At 39.2% G+C, this 21,056-nt stretch overlaps 1 protein-coding gene across 5 annotated transcripts in view; it reads left to right on the top strand.

The window, feature by feature from the left end:
• The window catches only part of MET (MET proto-oncogene, receptor tyrosine kinase), a 90,159-nt gene that overhangs the window by 28,990 nt on the left and 40,113 nt on the right, over positions 1-21,056 (top strand). For all 5 annotated transcript variants that reach the window (XR_004357220.1, XM_032688678.1, XM_032688679.1 and 2 more), the window contains exons 3-5: positions 4,010-4,201; positions 15,964-16,098; positions 17,501-17,674. Coding sequence is in view for 4 of the 5 variants with exons in the window: in XM_032688678.1 (XP_032544569.1) it covers positions 4,010-4,201; positions 15,964-16,098; positions 17,501-17,674 (501 nt within the window). In the remaining variant the exon portion in view is untranslated. The remainder of the gene's footprint in view (positions 1-4,009; positions 4,202-15,963; positions 16,099-17,500; positions 17,675-21,056) is intronic.

Raw genomic sequence — 21,056 nt, 5'->3', positions numbered from 1 at the left:
AGTCTGCTGGACCTGTAAATTCTTCACCATTATGTGTTTGATTCCAACAGGACCCAATCCTGAAACCTGTAGTTTTATTATTCATCTTAATTCACCGACTTCCACAACAGAAGGGATGAGTAACTTATACACTCTCTCAGGTTTTAATTGCCTTGGGAACCAATTTATGTAGCATCATCTATTCATTCACTCTGCAACAGTTTCTTTGAAAAAGGGGGTTTGCCATTTGCAGGTATCTGGATCCAGCTCATTTAGCAGTAGCTCATTTTCCCCTACTGTTATGTTGTAGAGATGATCTTAAGGGTCTTTTCCAACCTAAAGTATTTCTTGATTCTATGAAAGGAGAAACACTGTTACCACTTGTCAGTGCCTACTTCTCTTGAGGAAGACTCCCAGAATTTATAGCAGAAAACAAAAGTTAATATTTATAATTTTGAATCCTGACAGCCAACAAGTTAAAAGCTTTCATATAAACAAACCATCAGGGAATAAGACTTATGTATATTCCTACTTTCACTTGAATTGTTCTTCATAACTGTAGTATTTTATGATTGACACTAGGAAATATCACCTAATTACTTTCAGACCATTTCTCCAATTTTTGAAATTAAATTTTATTTTTAATGATGTCCTACAAATGGCTCGCAAGACAGTATAAAATGTTCTGCAGTGATGAAGACATTGATTTCCAGTTTATTCAAGACATGAATCATAACATCAAGACTTTACGTACAATAACACTTTCTAATTGAGCACTGCACTTAACTAAGAGGAGCAGGGTTTGGTCAGCTCTTAGAAGGATGAGCCTGGAGGAGTGTTTCTCCAATTTACAGTCACTGCAAATAACCGAAAAGCTCACAAAAACATCTTTGGATAAAATTTTGATCCTGCCCCCCCCCCCCCCTTAGTGTGGTATTCAGACTAAAATCTAGACTTTGGAATAATTTTTCTGACACTGACCTAACTAGGTATTTTTCTGAGATTTTCATTAACGTCTATAAGAATTCCTCTCCATTTTGCACCTTTGGCTCCAAATGTGCAACTCTGTCTGAAATACTTTATGGTCACTGAATATGAGATATAAACCACTAGTTAATTGCAAAACTGTGACAGCTCCTGATAGCTCTGCTCAGCAATGTCTGCAGACTTTTTTGGCATATCCATCTTCTGTGGACCAAATCAAGGGTAAATTCTGAAACACCTCAACTTCCCCTATGAACAAATATGATAGTGTTAGTTATCTCCTACCCTTCTGGACACGGCTGTAAGGCAGGGCTTGCTCACACCTCGTTGCATTCCAGTGGCACACCTGCGCCAGCTTCACAAAGCCCTCACTATGAATCACACGCACAATTGGCACCTCTTGTCCTACAAGAGAAGCAATATAGCTGAACCCAAGCACTTACCCATGCTCTAATCGTCCATTTCAATAGCTGTGTGATTTCTCACTAGAACTTGGCATAGTATCCAGGGTGCATCATCTGACATCAGTTATTTTTCCACATTGACAGCCAAATGGATAGTTATGTGTACTGAGAGGGAGGGTGAGAGGGTGGGAGGAAGGGAGAGAATCAGGCTTAAAAGTGTTAATTTAAAGCAGCTTCTTTGCTGAAGTTTTCTCTGTTATCAATCTTCCTTTCATTTTCTAAGTAGCCTTTTAATCTCTTCATTGCTGCTCAAAGATCAAAGCCTTCCTATTTCTTGAACAACTAATTGTACATTATGGTTAATCCATGAAGCACTGAGTTTTGTAAGAACCATATGTGTAACAATCTGCAGGTTCTTGAGCCGATACCAAAATTATGGCATCTCTGAGGAAGGCTGAGCTGACTTTATGGCTGAGCTGACTTTGAAGAAGCTAGGAATGGTGTCAGGGCAAGCAGGAAAATCTAACCACTTTTTTCAAAGGGCTTGAACGGGGTTTCAGGAGGCGGCATGTTAAGATGTTTGAATTGTGCTGAAATGACTATGTAGGAGGAGGTAGATTAGCACAGGAACCTCTCTCCCGAAATTCATTCGCTTATGGAAAAAAAAAGAGTTACAGGAAAAAGCAGAGATCCCAAATTGGGGAGTGTAAAATCAGAAATCCGCCTTATTTCAAAAAAGCATGAAAACTGTACATCTTTCTGCACTTGAGCTATTCATACTCATTGTATGAGTAATCTTTGTACAGATGTTTCAGAAATACTTTTAGCCTGGGTAGGACATAAATGCAAAAAGAATACAGCTTTTAGCTTGTTTGGTGGCCAAAACAAAGAAAAGCTAGATTTACCCACTGATGATTTAACCCAGTCGAATACTGGGTTAAAAACCACTTAAAGTGTTTTCAGTGTTTCTAGTTCAAAGTATTAGTTCAGTTTCTGCTGAATAAAACACACTGTATATTAACAGTTAATAACAAGACTAATATAGCAAACCCTTTAGTATGTGGATAGCGCAACTGTTAAGTCACTGCTGTACCAGATCTAATTTAGAAGCCCTCTTTCTGTATCATTAAGACACAGCACAGAGATTTCAATTGCTCATGTGTTCTTATGCAGGTTTTTGCCTAAACGATACAGTAAATTGGCAAGGCACCTTCAGAAAAGCTGGCACTAGCCCTGACTGCAATACCCAGGGATTATAGAAAACTTCACCCACCAGGGCTGTTGCTGCTCTCAGTTCAGAAACATCACAATTCAACAGCAAAGGACTGAGCTATTAGGTTGAACATTTTTGGATAGCATTTTCAATGCCTTGAAACTTGCCTTGGGTTTTATTCCAACAAGAAATTCTTTGTTCATTGCTTGCTTTCTTATAGTACTTTAAGGGAAAGACATCTAAATCTAGAAAACAAAACAAAAAATTTTACTCCGACATACTCTTTAAGGAGATGATGCAAATCTGTTGAATTTAGTGGACTCTTGACTGTCTTGAAAAAGTTTCATTCAAGTTTCTTAATAGATTTTTTTAAAACATGTTTGTGACAAAAAACAAATCAATTAAAAAAAAATAGGAAAAATGAAGTTCACTATTGATCTTAACAGAAGGAACCACCATAAGATCCTTTATAATCTTCCTACATGTTTATTCATAAAGTACGTCACAGTGGAAACATGCTAGATGACTTCCAAATTTAAACTGGTTAGAGATCCTTTGGGGGTTCCTGATTATTATCTGTATGATCTCACCAAAACAGATGATGTAGTATCAATAGTAATGAAATTATGAGTTAATAGATTACTACTGGATTGTCAGGAGGTTATATTCTTCTTGAGAGATAACTTAGAGTGTATTGTTCAAGAATTTTTCCAATGCAGATTAAAACCATGTAATCTCTATTCCCAAAATGAAAGAGAAAATCCTGCAAATGCAGCAGCTATTATAATACACTCAAGACATATAGAGATCAGATGAAAAAGTGCACGAACTATAGATGATCGATACAACAGTCTGAGTAATTAAAAAAATCTGGCTTTCCCATAGTTTCATTTAAACATACAATCAGAAACATCTTTTTCCTGACTTATCTCCCTTTCCTTTCTCTGTCTTTTTCTCCACTTTAATGTCTTATCTCTGAAAAGGGTGGTGAAAATAGAATAGAAGAATATAGGAAATTGTTATTTTAATGCAAAAACTTAGAGAATCTTTTTCTAGGAAACTTTTTCAGAAGCAAGTGTGTCACTGGGCAGACTCTGCAGTACAAAAATTCTGAGACTCTTGGACAAGCAGTATTAAGGAAATCACTAAGAGAAAGGATACCTTGATATATGTGCTTATACTCATATCGTTTAGTTAAATAAAGACCCAATGTCTTATTCCAACAGACATGATAAAAAAAGTTAAACATTCCCTTTAACATTAAGAAGTTGTTGTCTTCTTCATGAACATCATAACCGATGAAGCAATTAAGTTTGAAACATTTTAAAATCCTTTTGGTCAAATGCGTTTATGCTAAATGACTTCATTCTGACAAAGATCTGTTACGACTCGTAAAGACAGTACTCATCTGTACTTCATTTTCAAACAGGCTTTTTCAAGAAATGCTTCATACTGCAGAGCACAAGATGATGAATATCGCTTAGAAGTTACGACTCCTCTGCAGAGGGTTGACTTGTTCATGGGCCAGTTCAACAGTGTCCTGCTGACTTCGATATCTGTCTTCACCAAACAGAACCTTACCATTGCTAATCTGGGAACTTCAGAGGGCCGCTTCATGCAGGTAAATTGTACTACAATAACTTCACAATAAAGAAAACATAGTGGAGTTTAGCAGGATGGTGAAAAGTGAGAAGCATTATTACCCCCAGTTTAACAGGGCATTAGCAAATTGAAATTACCAAATAAAATACAACTTATGGAATATAAACAAATCGCCTAATGGAACACTCAACATTTTAAGTGTTTACCTGGATTTTGTGGTTTGAAGCAATGGTTGTGGAGCAAATTTTACCATGATCTCCACTTAGTCCAGCTGGCTCAGTTCACGGAGCAGTTTTGGTTCATATGAACAAGAGTTCTTTCAAAGAAAACTAAACTGAAAGCTCTGTCTTGGATACATATCAAATGTGCTCCAACCCCAGCTGGGGTAGAAAGGTTCAAACAGCTTCAGAAATACACTTCATATGGGTCCTTTGCTCTAGAGGATCCGATTAAACCTATTCAATATAAAATGCCAAGACAGCTTATACTGTAGAAGCAGGAGCCTCAGCATCAGTTGTTTCTATACACTGATCCACTCCTCTGGCACCAAATTCCTTGCTTTTATACCCATAGCCTATGACTCACAGCTGTAGAATTGAGATTAGCTCCTTTTCCACCTACTTTCAAGTTTCTCTGAATGTGTCTTAGATTTTCAGGCTCTTGCTCACTCCCATCTCACTCTGTTCTTTTGGACAACAGTTCTTCCTGCCCTAAAAGACGTTTTCCATAAAAAGTGGTAAATCACCCTACTGAGTTGTCTATCTCTGTCCACTGAGTACTTAAATAATCTAGACGGGTAAATTATACTACACAACTTCTTTATAGGTGACTAATGAAATAAATGGAACCCATAGAGCCAAGCCATTTAAAAACTTAGCAGTCAAAATTAAACACCAGAAGACAAAGACAAAATGCTTTGAAATCACCAGGGGCTCCCTCTATACACCGATCTTATTTCAAGCACTATCATCCTGCAGTGACCTCCTTGGAGTGTTTGACTTCTCCAGCTGCCACAAAGTCCAGCCTGGATGTGCATCTCAACCTGCATCCTTCCTGCACCCAAGGACCCGTGTTCTTTTAATTTGCCATTATCATTTGTCTTCTTGTGGGCTTCCTGAAGTATTGGCAGTCTTTAGCCCTTCTTGCTCTGTAGGCTACAGAGAGTCATCAAAGTTGGTAGTGTTGTCCCCTAACCATCATTAACTGAAACCTGATGTGAAGGCCATTAGTTGCTATGTCATTCCAGTTTTCCCATTTCCCATAACCTTCCATTAGAAAACACTTGGACACATGTAACCTTTCAGGAAAACAAGCCTCTCCTTTCTTGTCTCTCTTCCCCTCGTTTTCTGTCCTTACCACGTGCAGTAAATAGGGTTACATATTGTCCCCAGTATATACACCCTGTCTGGAGAAAGGGAATCCTGTACCTTCGGTCTTCTGCACAGGCTGGACACAGAACCTGCAGTATAATGCAAATTCTGTAATGCTTCTACAGGGAAGGAGGTCAAAGTGATTTGCCACAAAGAACAGATGAAAAAGTGGGGAAAATCATACTTCTCTCTTCCCCGAAAAGAGAGGGATTTAACAAAACTTTCAGTGACAAATCTGCCAGTTTTTCCTGCACTTCCCGTGATGAGCTTGGTAACTTTAAGCTGCAGTTTGTCTTTTGTGCAGGAAAGGCAAATGCTAAGAGCTACACACTGAGCACAGGACCAAACTATGCTCTGTTCTTAAAAGCAGATACTGATTCACAGAGCAAACATCAGCAATTTGTTTAACCTTTCTGAAGTAATTTCCTTACTACAAAATACAGTTAATAACAACTACTCTCATACTCGCCGCATTTCTTCTGGGCTGTCACAAAGCTTTTAGGAAGGTTTGGTAGAAAGCGCAAGGGAGCATTATTCTTATTTAAAATGTTCTTTAAATTATTCATTCAAGTCCTGCACCACACACTTCATTCAGATGTTTGCGCAACTCAAAGAACAATTAAATATTTCCAGAATACATTTCCCATTCCAGGTTCAGTTACAGATCAAAAGAAAAGGCTATTGTGTAAACTGCATGGCTGTTAGCAGAAATATTCTCATCATTGAATCAGATTGGCTTGAGCTACAGGGGGAAGTCAGCATTGGGCTCATATTGTAGTAAGTAGGAACGCTTTCTTTGAGTGTTGGGTGCAACCAGCAGAGAATAAGCAGACTGACTACCTTTAATGATGCGACCTCCAAATAAAAATGTTAGTATTTGTTTTGCCTTTAAGTGATTTTGGAAGTGATACCAGATCTGTAGGATACAGCAGACACAGATTTTTCCAGAATTTAATGTTCTCTTACATTTTTTTTGTTCATTTTATTTTCCTAATAGTTATCTAGGAAGTGATTTCAAACATGATCATTACTAAATGCCCAACTAAAGCAGATTTGTGGTGTTTCTATGGAAATATAGCTATTAGCTGCAATGAGATGGAGATCGTTAAAAATTGAGCTATTATATGACCATTACTTAAGTGAAATGGGTTTTAAAAAAATCAGGATTATCTGACAATGACTTAATTTATCAAAAAGATATCCCCAAATGCTTCCACAGATTTTTAGCAAAGAAATGTAATTATGTTCTTTTTTGTTTCATTCACAAATCTACTGGAACTTATTGCAAAGAATCCTCAGCTGTTCGCTTATTACACATCTCACTTTTGCACAGTCATTTGCACTCATATTTTTAGCTCTTTGTACAAGGAAATACTGAATTTTCTTGTGCACTCCCGTTGGAACTTGTAGCTGTTCAGAGCTGACTATATCCTTTCCGACACAGGCATGCTTTCAGAGAAAATTAGTTACAGAATTCTACCTATCAGGGAACCTGTTTTAACACTGGTTGTATTGTATTAGTATCTTGAGAACATATTTTCATGCCAACTAGTTAAAAGCAAAAGAAAAAATATTCATATAGGTTTCTAAAATTAGAAAATCAACTCAGCCCTTTCAGTGCACCCAGTTCATCTCATATCTTCTTTGAAATTCCAAACCTTACTGTATTTAGACAATTTAGTTTCTGACATAAGTTTCAGTACTAGCAGCCATTCATGAGATTAAAAGAAATAGTAGTACAGTACCTCTGTCTCTGACAACTGCACCCTGCAGTGCCCAAATATGGAACAGTTTGGTGAAAGTAATGAATGTTTAAATCACATTTTTTCTGTGTTAATTTAGGGTTTCCTTTAGTTAAGAAATGTTTAGTGGGGAGAGAAAAATTCTTAAAATGTAGTAATTATGTCACCTAAATTGAAGTGAAGCTCCTAGTCTGTACTGTGGGAGCCAGGAGGTGCAGCAGCAAGCTACTGATCCTCGACCTGAGAGAAATTTTTTGGAAAATGTTTCTCATATTCCCCCATTATACTTGCTTATACTTGATCAGCAGCCAACCACTTGATTCTGTCTTTTCTTTCTTTCTTCTTTCTTGCCACTTTTCCATCTCCTTTTGCATTTCTTCTGCTCATCACTTTCTGTCTTCCTGCACTCCCCTCATCTCCAACTTTATTTCTGTCTCCATCAATTTTTATCTCTTTGCAACATGACTACAGCACAGCATTCCTGAAAAATTCAGCAGATTTAACATGTATGTTTTTCCTCCTGTAGGTGATGGCTACCAGATTCTGGGGTTTTGATGTATTTTGAAATGTATCAGAATTAATAGTTCCTAACTTTGCAAGTGATTCCACCAAAGCTTATAGTATTACCCATCAAAACTCTGTTAATGACCCGAGAACATAGTCCACATTTCACTTATTTAAAAAAAGTCTTCTAAAGAACCAGTAATATTCAGAATGCAAAAGCGGGTATGTTTTATCCAATCAAGGAATGTTTTATCCTACCTGTTGTTATTCTGCTTGTGGTTTTAGTTTGATAAAATAGAATTATTCACTTGAATTGCTCTGGAAAGCTCTAATATAGGAAAGTAAATACAGCCTCCTTCACTAAATGTTTACTTTTTTTCAGCCAAATGTAGAACTAGAATAAAATCAATATGGATGGTCCAAATACAGAAGATTCATGAGTTCTTTTAAGGAGGATAATTGGGGCCAGGAGGTGAATTCCAAATCTCTCCTGGAGAGTACTGCAGCCCATTCACATACTGAGCATGTTTTGGCTGCATCAGAAATGTTAAATCTGTATTTGGCCATGAATAGCCTAGAGTTTGTAGTTTACCAAATATTGTGGAGTTTCTGTTACAAAACAGAGCAGTAATAATTTTTCTAAGACAGCTGACATGCATGAGACAGAGAAGAAAAATGGCTTTACTTCCTTCCTAAGCTGGAGCCTGAAAACAAACTTTTTTTCTCCCTTCTTTTTTTTTTCTGTTGAGAAGTTGCAGCTGTTTTGGCCTTTCTTATTGTGCTTGTTTTCAGACTGTGACTGGGAACACAGACTGAAACTACAGCTGTTGGGTGCGAAGTGAATCAGGTATTTCACAGTGGTTACTTCATTAGAAAACAGCACCCAGTCACACCGCTGTAGCCGAGGAATAAGATTTTCAGCTGGTGTAAGCAGCCTTACTCTGCTCAAGCCAAAGAAGCTGCGCTGAGAATACAACTCACAACTGATAAAGATGCTTTCATTACCAGCCAGTATTTTGGGAAGTCATAATTTGTAAAAAAAAAAAAAAACAAACCAAAAACCAAAAAAACACCCCATGATATATTGAGATAAAATATCTTTTATTTTTGCTCAGTTGTTTTTTTGGGCTTTTTCCTGCCTGGATCTTAGTATTATTTCAGAGAGTGGCTTATGAGAGAAGAAGAAAAGAGCAAAGTTCTTCAGGAAGGGGAAATCTTTGTGATAGCTCTGGGAAGTGTGAGGTATGGGAATGTTTTACAAGATTTATTCTGAAAAGCTCACGGCTGAAAACCCGTAACCACGAACAAGAGATTGATGTTCCTGATGTATGCAGAGACTGGATTTTGGCCTAACACTATGTTTGGAAGCAGAATACTGCTTGTGCTCCCTATGCTTCAAGCTGGCCTCACCAAGGTAACACCCAACTAAATACACTGCTCATTGGTGACCTTCTTGAGGAAAAGGGCCTAGAGGAGTTTTTACTGTACGATTTACAGCTACAATGGGCAACCACTCTCTATAGATGTAGTTTTGGCAGCAGGGCCATGTCATCCTTCTGACTATATCAGTGAAACTCAGTGTACAGTGAGGCTGCACTGGGCTGCATGTGGAGTGGTGCAGTAGGACATTCATCCTGTTGCTTCTGGAGGTGAGGAAAGGGTCTTCCCATGGGCATACATACTCCCTGAGATGCTGTCAGCCACATGCTGGCTGCAGTCCTGTCCAATCTGACTGGACATGAGCCAGTTCTAGCTGAAAAGCCAAGCATTAGCAAAACATGGTAATGCACTGTCATGTCTGAACAGATTATGAAGAGAAAATGGCTTCGGGCACGAAAACCAAAGCATGATGGCACAGATAGGCATCCTTGGACTACAGCATGTCAGACAACAGGCCACTCATCATCCTCAGGAGCTTTCTGAACTTGTTAGACATGAAATAATACAGATTAATAGTAAGCCTTATTCTGGAGACGTGTTATATGCCAGTATTTTTAACCAGATTTTTTTGCTAAGAAAGGGTGTATGGTGTTATAATAAATGATCAAGGAGCAGAGTTCTGGCAGAGGCTAGGATGAATAAGGGAGAAGTATGAGGCAAGTAAAAGCACACAGTGATACCTTTTCCAGCACCCTCCAGCTGCTGGCACTTAGTGGCCCAGAAATTCCCAGAGCTGGAAAATGCACCCATATTTGACATTTAATAGTCATTTATGGACTTCTTTCTCTTTAGTATTGCTTATTGGGTTTTGAATGTATTTTTGTTTTGTCCTCCATAGTATGCTGTGACATTGAATTCAGTAATTTCATTCCACTTTGAATGATGAAGAGCTTCTTTGGGATTTCCTTAACCTTTTGGTGCCCCTGATTCTGTCCGATGAGGAATAGGAATGGGGCTCTTACAGATCAGTAGTTTGGGAAATTTTCACACACTGAGCACGAATCTGTTGGCTTTCACATCCAAGTGGATAGAACACTTGATAGCCACACTCATTTCCCAGGAATACTTATGATTAAAAGTAAACACCACCACCAAGCTTTAACATAAATCTCATTTCCCCAAAAAGAGAGAAATTGGTATATGTCGTATCTGCTTTCACAGATTACATGCCAGGGAACATAATGCATGCTACAGAAATTAATATAGACAAAAATAATCACATCTGCTTTTTATTTGTAACTGCATTCAGGGATTGGAAAAATTTGTCCCAGAATTCAACAAGAAGAGAGCCAAGCCTTCAGCATTGCTCTCCTCTTGCAAACAGCAAAACAGCAAGACATCACCACTCCAGGAATCAAGGCTGAAAGCCATGGTGCCTGTCAGCAAAATGAGTTGACACAGAGCAAAGAAATACAGAACTTCGCATCTTTCAGTGTGTTCAGTCAAATCCAGTGTATACTGTAGTGTACTAGAAGACTGTGCACCTTTGAATTTATCAAACTCCTTTTGATCTGGTTCCTGTCCCTCTAGGTAAACGTAGCTGTAACAAAACAGTGCAAATGGCAAGCCATATTTGAAACAAGGGTGAGGAGGTCAAGGGATAGATAAGCATGGACGTTAAACCCTACAGAGCTAGGAGGAAGAAAGAGTGATGGGATGCCTATGGAGTCATTGCAAAAGTTGTCCTCAGTGTCCTGCCTCAGTGGCCCAGCAATTCATCTGGTTTTTCGATACTAGCAGTCTGACCTATTTAAGGCCAAGCAGAAACTGTGTGCATGGGCATCTGTAGGAATGTGAATAGCTGCAATTCTTCCGTCTTTATAATTTTTAAGCTAACAGAAACCTGTGGCAAACTCTTGATAAGTAACATTTGATAAGTATATATAGCTCAACTTTTAACATTTATGATAGCAATTCTTTCTGTGGTAAAAAAATATATCTTGATTCTCCCAGGCAAAAAAGTATCAAATATTGAATAATGCAAAATCCATATAGTCAAATTAAAATTAACACCTGGTGCTGAATAATGTTTTGAGAGCACATATGTTTTAATATTCAGTTCAAGTAGAAAAGCTTATAGTCTTCAGAGGAGATCCATTATATTCTCCATGGATTAGAATGATATACAGCATTTAGAGAGCTACATATGTGCCCTTTGCAAGGTTATGCTGCATATCCCAGGGCATTTGAGGCATTGCACAATAAAGTTAACCCTGAGCCTATCTCTGCTGGATAATGACATACACCTGCCAGACATCTAGGGAAAAAATAACAATACAATACTTAGATGGTATTCCTTTAAGAAGGCCTCTCATATTTGCAGAAGATATTTCAACATTTAGACAGTAACATTTGTAATTCAATACTGCTGACTAGCAGAACTGAGCTTCAGAACAATTTGTAAAAGTAGCTGTTGTATCCTGTTTTTCAACTCAAATGATTACAGTCTTAATTTGCCACATTATGCACAGACGAACCAAAGTGATCACTGACTTCCAATATAAAGAATATGTTAATTAATATATTAATTAATTAACTGTTGGCTGTTATCTTCATGGAAATAGTTTGAGCTATGATGAAAGATAAGGTAATTGTTTGGTTTTCTTTCTCTAAATAGAGGGACATACATTTTGTGTTTGCTTTGAGAAGGACGTCTGACACTGTAGTTACTGATATTCAATGTGATTCTCGGAAGAGTTATTTTTAAGGACATCAGAAGAGCCACATGTATATAAACAAAGGGTCCATCTAGTTCAGTGCTCTGTCTCCAGCAGTATTGACAAGTGGATGCCTAGGGAGCCAGGCAACATAGCTAATGCCTTCTGCTTCAAATCTCCAACTGTTCTCCTTTCTGGCAATTTCCTGAGCTATTGAGTTTTGTCTGTTTAGCATTTTCCATGTACCTGTGAAGTTTCCTTTTAAATGTGTATTTCTCTTGCATTCACATCCTTTGGCAAGGAGTCCCATAGGTTATGACGTATTGGTAGGATGTCATACTCTTTTGTTTGCCTTGAACTGAAGTCTCGATTTTGTCTTTTGATGGTATTTAGTACTTTTATTAGAGTAAAGTCATAGAATAAGAGAATTGTTTAGGATTGAAAAGACCTCTAGTATCATTGAGTCCAACCATTAACCTAACACTGCCAAGTCCACAACTAAAAAATGTCTGTAAGTGCTGCTTCTAGATGTCTTTTAAGTACTCCCAGGGATGATGACTCCACCACTTCCTGGGCAGCCTATTCCGATGCTCGGCAACCCTTTTGGTGAAAAGATTTTTCCTAATACATAATCTAAGCCTCCCCTGGTGTAACTTGAGGCCATTTCTTCTTGTCCTATGCCTTAGGAGAAGATACCAACCCCAACCTGGCTGCAACCTCCTTTCAGGTAGTCATAGAAAACGAGTATATGATCAGTCTCTACTCACTCATGATTCTGTATTCCTTTTTCATAGATTCCACGTCTGCCATACTCAGTCATTGTTCATTACAGCCTTCCGATCATCTTTGTTTCCTTTCTCTGAACCTTTTCCCTTTTTAACATGTTCTTTTTGGCAGGAGGCAACCAGAACTGCACAGGGATTTCAAGTTTCGGACAAGCCAAGAACTTCTATGACAGCAGGATGTTTTCTGATTTGTTCTCTAATCCTTTTCTAATAATTCCTAAGTTTTTATCAGTTAGGGATTTTTTTGGCTGCTGCAAAACAGTTAAGATAACTGTCTATCATGTACTGCTTTAAGTTAATTTTCTTTGTTGTATTGTACCTACCATTTTATTGTCTTGACACGCTGTCTTGTAAAGTCCTTCTGCCATCCTTAATAGTCTGTCCTCATCCTTATCAACTTGAATACCTTCAGATCATCAGAAAACTTTGTCACTTGGACTGTTCAGCCACTTGTCTAACTCATTTATGAGTGTATCGAACAGTATGGATCCCAGCACAGACACCTTGTAGAACACTTCTGGTGACTTCTCGCTATTGCAAGCGCTGACTGTTTACTGCTAATGTCTGTTTATTCTCCTTTAGTTAATTACTTATCTGTGTAAGACCTTCCCTTTCTCCTAACTGCTGGAGTGCAGGCACGTAGATATGCTTTTTTTTCCTCTTATGCTCTGAAGAAATGCTTGGTTTATAAATTATAAAAATGTAAAAAAATCCCACAATACAATACCACCACTGCCCCCCGTCAAAAAAAAAGACACCCCAAAAAACCCCAGGACTTCACAGTTTTTGCAAAGAGAGAAGTCCTTCTGTAGTACTGAACCATTTGCCATTCCATGGCAGAAGTAGCCCTGTATGGTGGTGCATCCATGGCACATTAAAGTTACACTGCACACATACACTGCACACATACCAGCCCAGTCCCAAGCCATAAAAATCAGAGGTTTATGAGAGTGACACTGGAGTCCTAAGTAGCCTCTTGTTTCTACTGTAGAAGCTGTCTTCAAATTGCCTTTTTTTTTCAGGATTATGTTGGATAAGGGTAAGATAGAATTTCAAGGATTGGGCTGATGTGTACAAAACCCCCACATTTATATACATAAAAAAGAGCATTTTTGCATCTACTCTCTGTTAAGGCAGTACTGTGGGCTGGTAGATTAGTTCTAAGCAAAATCCAGACTTTTATTCTGTGGTCCCAAATGAGATAGGAAATGTAATTTGAGCTCCCTGTATGTCATGAGGTCAAAGTCTACTCACTTGGGATTTGAACAGGTGATTTGAGTGTCAGCCTCAGTAATAAAATAAGAGTCGGTCAGTACCAAGTAATTTTTCTAAGATTCTACAGATGGAATCCAAATTTTCATGTATTGCTGTGAGGCTGGAATGCAGATGTGTTTAAAGGGTTAACACTGTGGCTCAATCAGAAAGAATGCTTGGCAATAAGAGGAAGCCTGGATTAATGATGGAAAAGAATTCTTAGCATTTTATAGCAGTGGGTATTTGAGATGAGACATGGCTAATGATCAACTAAAAAGGTATTTGCAGCTGTGGTGCTACCTTTCCCCATAATGCCAACATTAATCAAGCTTTTTCATGCAGCTTTTCAGTCAATTCTATTTTTCATTGTCCTGAATAAAAACCAGAGCTCATGCCCTGTTACACTGAGTCAGAGACCATACTTCTGTGTCACCAAAAATGATCATACCTTATTGATTTCTAAAAGCTGCACTTTCTGTGCTGTGAAACAAATCCATAGGAAAGTCTGTAACAAAGCCAGTTTAAAGGAAAAAAAGCCTCTTGTAACCCCAAACTATAAATACCTCTGGGATGTGGAGCACTTATCGCCATGAATTAACTGCTCATATATTTTATTTGAGTCTTGAATTACCAAAAAAATCAGCTATAATTACAGCATCTCTAAGTCTAGTTTTGGAGTCAGCCATCTTGGTGAAAGACCTTGGCAGTGCGAAAAGCCAGTGAAATCGTGTAAGTCAATGTCCTGGCTGTTCTGATCCTGCCTTTGGAGTCAGAAGAAAAGATTCATTATAGTGAAAAATGAAACATTTGACATACAAGTTATTTCCAAAATGGCTTCAATCTTTTTAAATAATGAACCCCATTGAATCCTAACTTCTCAGCAAATGTTCATTATCTAAATTCCTTAAGTAAACTACACGTGATGAGCTTTTGAAACATGAACATGATCTTCCCTCATGTAAACAATCCTCTGCCTTTGTTGCCTGATGCTATCACATTTGGGTGCACATCCTTCTGGCTTGCAGGCCCAAGCCTATAAAATCTCACTATCAAATATCTACACTGATCTGCAGATGCTTTATGCCTCTGCTTAACAGCCATGACTCATCCCGTTAAAGTCAACAAAGTTACAGTAGTAAAGTTAGGCGTGTGTTTGCAGAAATAGATCCAGATTCTCAGAAGTATTTAGGTAATTCAAGATGCAGAGAGATGACCGGTGGGGAAATTTCATACTGGTGTGACTAATCTCCCTAAGATCTCCTAGAATCTAGAGAGAGGGAGAGAGAGGAAAGGCTTTTGCAAAGGGTCTTCAGAACGACAAAGTTAGGCTCCTGTTTTGGAGCATCTCCTAAAGGACCCTCCAGCATTCCCTGTCATTTAAGAAGTGCTTTGAATGCTCTGTCCTGGACACCTGGCAGGAGCCAAGGTGCCCAGTCACATCTTACAAGGAGCTTGTCTGAGCAATAGCCGTGTCGCCAGCTCTGGGAATCAAGCTCTGTGTACTTGTGGCTCTGCCCACAGCGACAGTCTGCAACTGCCATAGCTTTGCATTCTAATGCCCCCACATGCAGCAAGACCGTTGACACAGGTTAAAGTTTGCTTTTCAAGCTGAAGAACCAAAATGAGAATAAATGGAAATATATCGGACTTCCGAAGACCTGGAGTTTTAAGATTCTTTTAAATAGATGTTGTAGATAAAATTCTTCATTCTTAAATGTACAGGACTGATTAAATGACCCATCTTCGTTTTTTATGGTGACTGAAATTAAAGGACTAGGAAACATGCAATGACTCCTTCACATTTTAATAAATATGGTGTATTTGGAGGATCCTCCAACAGCCATGATTTTGCTGTATTAAATAAAGTAGATTTTATAGCGCTTTAATCAGATCATGATGGAACATTATGCAAAATATTATGCAATGTAATGCAAAGTAATTAATGCAAGCAGAGAACGTGAGACTGCTGAGCAGCATGCATTTGTGTCACACACTGCCTGCTGATTTTCAGAATTTCTCTCTTTCTTAGATAGTGGTTTCCCGTTCAGAACCCACAGCTCCACATGTCAGCTTTCAGCTAGACTCCCACCCTGTCTCTCCCCAAGTTGTTGTCAAGAATTCATTAGCAGATGATGGCTATACCCTGGTAGTGACTGGGGAAAAGGTGAGTGGTTCATACTCTAATCCTTCTGTGTGCACTGCGTAAACCTGCCTTCACAGCAGCAACATTCAGTAAGAGCAGCTGTTCACACCACTGCCTTATGTGCTGCATCCTCACGGCCTTGCTATTCCCTTGGGAACGCTGTGGGGAGGGGGGCAAGTTTCCTCCAAGATATTTTTTCCCTCTTCTGAACAAACCAACAGGCTAATATTGAGAAATGTTTAAATAACGTAAAAGCTGTGATATAAACCAACAAAAGCCAGGAAATGCAAATTTAAGGCTGAAACCCTGTCCCTAATTCAAGTGCTTGCAAAGACAAAACATACAATGGCTTAAGAAAAGAATGGCAGTCACAGTTTCCTGGCTTTTGTTGATTTGTGTCATAGCTTTTTAAGGAGGGTTTTGTGTGCAAAAGTTACATGGGTGTGTTTAAAACTCGGAGTCAGTGTTCACAGTAATGTTTGAAAATTATTTTAGCATATGGTCTACAAAGAGTTAATAAAAGATGAAGAGCTATCATAAATATGCTATTGTCATAAGTAGATGTGCATTGAATAGGTTTAAGACATCAGCAGATAATATTACAGATAATCCTAAAACATAATCGTAAGCAATAATTTGACTCCTTGAGTTCTATAAAAATTTAAAGAAATAGATCAGCCATTAGTAAAGATAGTTATTAATCATTTACTAGAAATATGTGAGATATTTATAAGAGCAATCTTCAGAAAATGTCCAAAATAAGTTTAAGGAAGGTACGCAAATATAAAGAAGTATGAGGTACTTATACAGTAATGTAATTATATACTCATTTCAATATTTTGTCCAAAAATAATTCTTACATATTTGAAGTGACTATTATCATAATTATCCTGCTATTTTAGGTAATATACGTTTTAACTTATATTTTAGGTACAGTGTAAGTTTTTTGACGCTAGGTGTTAAAAAACAAGTACATGGGCAGTCACATGCCATAAGTGTGCCACAGGCATTAAAACAGCCTCACCAAAGTTGAAATAGCCATCATGCCTATTTTTACGAATGTATGAACTAAGGCATACTGAGATACACTGCTTTTTTCAAGAACTAGTGCAGAACTGGGAGGAGCACACTGCTGTTTTCTTTCTCCATCAGCAAAAAATTCTATCTTGCTGTAAACACCAGATGCTGGTAGTAACTGTATATAACATTAAGATGCCTTTAGGGTTTCTCCCAAGCGAATTTAAAATCATGTCAGTTAAATTACTTATAAGATCCTATAATTACTGAGCTAAAGAGAAGTCGAACTGAGGCTTGCACATCTGAAATCTGAGTAGCACCACTGCGCTATGCATAAATAGAGACTCTCCTTGCCACTTAGTGTATGTATTAAAATGATCTGTGCATTATGTCTCTCCATCGACAGATAACAAAGATCCCACTGAAGGGGCCAGGCTGCCATCACTTCAGGTCCTGCAGCCAGTGCCTGCTGGCACCTGCCTTCATGCAGTGTGGCTGGTGCAGTCAGCAGTGCCTCAGGTCTCCTGAATGCCCCAACAGCACCTGGACCCAGGACACCTGCTTGCCTAGGGTTTATGAGGTAAAATGGTGGATTTCTCCCATTTCTCTCTTGAGGGAAGAACACGGTCTGTGTTCTGTGGACATTTTCTGTTTATGTAATTGTGATAAATTAAGTGTCTGCTCTCTTCAACTTCCCCTCAGCCTTGGCGTCCATAAATCCTCTGGCTGGATGCACATGCTCTCCATGAGTACTGTGGGCTAAGGCGCTCATGGTAGATAGGTCTGTCTGAGTATCCTGACCAGCCATAGGAGAGCCTTGGCCCTACAAAGCGCTTCTGGTGGGGAAACAACATGGATCTGAGCTAGTCTGGCAGGGGTCTTATGGGAAAGGTCAGTCACAGAAAGGAGTAACCCTCCTCTCAGACTCCTCTCAAAGGGGAAAATGGAGAAAAGCACTTCCTGCCCACAGCTGCCACAGCCTGGCCCCGTGCAGGAGGTCTGTGACTCTCACTCTTCATCTGTCCCTGTGCTGGCTCCAGCACGGAAGGAAAGTGTGGTGTTTATGAGAAAAATTCCCTTTCTCCCCTACCCAAGCTCCTGGAGGAGATGCTTTTTTCATAATGTCCCTCCCTGGCTCCTTGTTCCCATGGGTCCGCTTGCCACCAATGGGGGACAAGTGTGTAGCTGCACACCCTGTGGCCTGGGAAAGGGGACAGTCAGAGGCTACTGCCAGCTGGCCAGAGATCATCAAGGTTTGTGCAAGCTTGAGATGAGCAGAGAGCTGCACTGGTGTGGTCCAGTTTTAATTTAATTGTGGTTAATGCAGGATTCATGCTGTACGTGTAACCAAATCTTCTCAGGTAAAGTGTGACATAACTGTGAAGGCAGAGGTTTGTAAGGAACTTGATGGACTAGAAATCTGAGGGAAGGACAACCATAAAACTTCCTGGTAGCATTTATACCCATTTACTTGTGTTAGTGCATTTAAACTACATTGTGTAGTTAAAAGTACAGTTTCCTTTATGGGAATACAGCTTATAAACAGGGATGAAAATTTGATGTGCTAAACTCCTAGAGAGAAAGGAAGACAAAAGTGGGTTTTAAATTAATAATGTATTTCTTTCAACCAGGCAGATGATTTTATGTACAACAACTTTTTAAAGAGCGGACAGGCAAAACTGCTGTTAATCCAGAAAGAAATCCAGAAACACATGTTGGTTTTTTTATCATGTTCACCTTTCAGATACTAAATTTAGGATTAACACAGGCAAAATTCAGTGAACAAACAATGGAGAGTTACAGGAAACCCAAAATGGATGGAAAGGGTGGGGGGTGTTTGCCTTGCCTTCTATTGCCATTTACCTTTGGGCAAAGGAGAGGTACAAAAATTGCTAACACATAATGTGAGTAGTTTACTTCCCTTTTATATAAGAAGCCATTTATTTCAAAAAGGTTATATTAGATGATGAAATAATGCTTTCTGGCCTTAGTTTGTATGAGACTATGAATCACCAATTCAAAGGTGTACCCTGAGAGTTACCCTGATACATTTTTCTGTGCTTCTGCAGGCCTGAGGTACTCACCTGTCTTGCACAGCTTGTTTCGTCTTTCCTAGAGTTCAAACACAAGTAGCATCCCTTAAAGTTTTTTTATTCACAAAACTTTCCAGCAGTGGCAGTATATTTCCATGACTCAAAAAGGATTTCTCAGGCTCTGAACTGCTTGGTTTCTGATTTTCAGAGGTGCTGAGCTCATATAGCCCTCTTTAATTTTAATTTTGAGTGTATGCACTCAGCAATTTTAAGAATCAAGAGCCTGGAGCCCATGCACAAGGCTCCAAGAGGTACATCCAAGAGGTGCTCCAAGACCAAGAGGTGCATCCCCAAGGCCACCTCTACAGTCCCTATGAAGGCGCTGGAAGGTCTCATCCCGGGGAGCATGCTTTGGACAGGGGGCAGCGGGAGCACGTGTGAGGCTGACTAGGTGCTTGCTCCCCTTCCCCATGTGGCTCAACCCTTCCTGCTCAGCACAAACCCAGTCTACCCCTGTCATGAATATGGATCTGTGGCACCGATGGATCTCAAAGTGAATCTCAAATTACAGTGTGCCCATGTTGGTAGAAGTTGCTTCGAGAAGGCTTGCAAGGAAAAAAATGCAGCTGGGTACTTAAGTCCTTTTGGATTGTTAGCTGTTAAGACAGATTTCATGCTCTACTGGACCATGACATTTAACATGGTTACTGAAAAAAAATATGAAACAGATTATTCATCATCTTCTGATCTGTCTTTAAACCCATATGCATAAAATGTAAGAAACAAGCTTGTTTTGTTCCTAACAAACAGAGGATGACCTGCTCTGCATAGTATCTGAAATTCAGTCTGAATCTCTGCCTAATATTTTGCAGCTTCCAGAGGGACAGATTGTTTGAGACATGTCATATGATCATTTTAACCTGAAGGGAACAGATTGCTCTATGAGGGTCTGGTCCAGTGGATGTTAGCTAATGAAGTTGTCAATAAAGTTTTTCCAGGTTATTACACACAGTGGTGGGCAATGAAAAAGATATTTTCTTCTCAGGAGGGTTGACAGAGTCTTCCCATGGAGTCCTGCAGATCCTTTGTTTCTTTACCCTGCTTTAAGCACTTTCCCTTGGAGCTGTGGGTGGTGGGGAGCAGCCAACTCTGCCCAGGCATCCCCCCTGCTACAGACAGCGTAGTAGGGCAGGCACTGGAACACATCCCCTCCACAGCCCAGCTCCCACTCTACTCCCATCCACTGCCTCTGCCAGCCACGGGGCGTGTTTTGTCAGCCTGGATGAGCAGTGCTAGAGGGAAGCCAGAGGACTCGAGGGAGTCTCCTCAGAGACCACTTGGTGCTGGAACAAATTGCAAGCATCTGTGTGTGGTGTTCAGGTCACGCTGAAAGGTGAAGGGTGTAAAAGAAGAAATAAATTGGTATCCCTTCTGATTCTTTGTTGTGGTTAAAAATCTGACATGGTTTGTTGTTGTTTTTAAAGTGAGTCATTTTAGCTGGCTTTTGTATCAGATGTATCAAGGACATCAGGCCTTCCGCTGCCTGTTGAGGTTGGAGTTTTTGCTGGAAATTTCACATATGGTCTGTACATGTTCTTGTCTCTTAATTGAAATGAACGGGCTATTGAAACTAATAAATATATACTTTCTTCCAAAAATTTATAAAGTGTATGAGTGGATATTGGCATAATGACTGTCAACATAAGCAAAAGGAAAACACAAAAGGTGACTTCCTCCCTTAACCCAAAGTCCAGAAAGCAGCAGAATGGCAGGCCTTGCAGCAGGACTTGCTCCATGTTATCAGTGGGGTTTTCATACTGTAGAGAACTTTTGAATCCCAAATTTCATAGCGTTTATATCTGATTTGGGTTTTGCTTACTTTGTGTTACTACCTGCGCAACGTAAGCACAGAGAAGATACCTACATATA

The sequence above is a fragment of the Chiroxiphia lanceolata genome, chromosome 5 (assembly GCF_009829145.1).
Source record: "Chiroxiphia lanceolata isolate bChiLan1 chromosome 5, bChiLan1.pri, whole genome shotgun sequence".
NCBI classification, from domain to species: domain Eukaryota; kingdom Metazoa; phylum Chordata; class Aves; order Passeriformes; family Pipridae; genus Chiroxiphia; species Chiroxiphia lanceolata.
The sequence above is the reverse complement of the archived record's forward strand: the minus strand, read 5'-3'. Positions and strand labels throughout refer to the sequence as shown.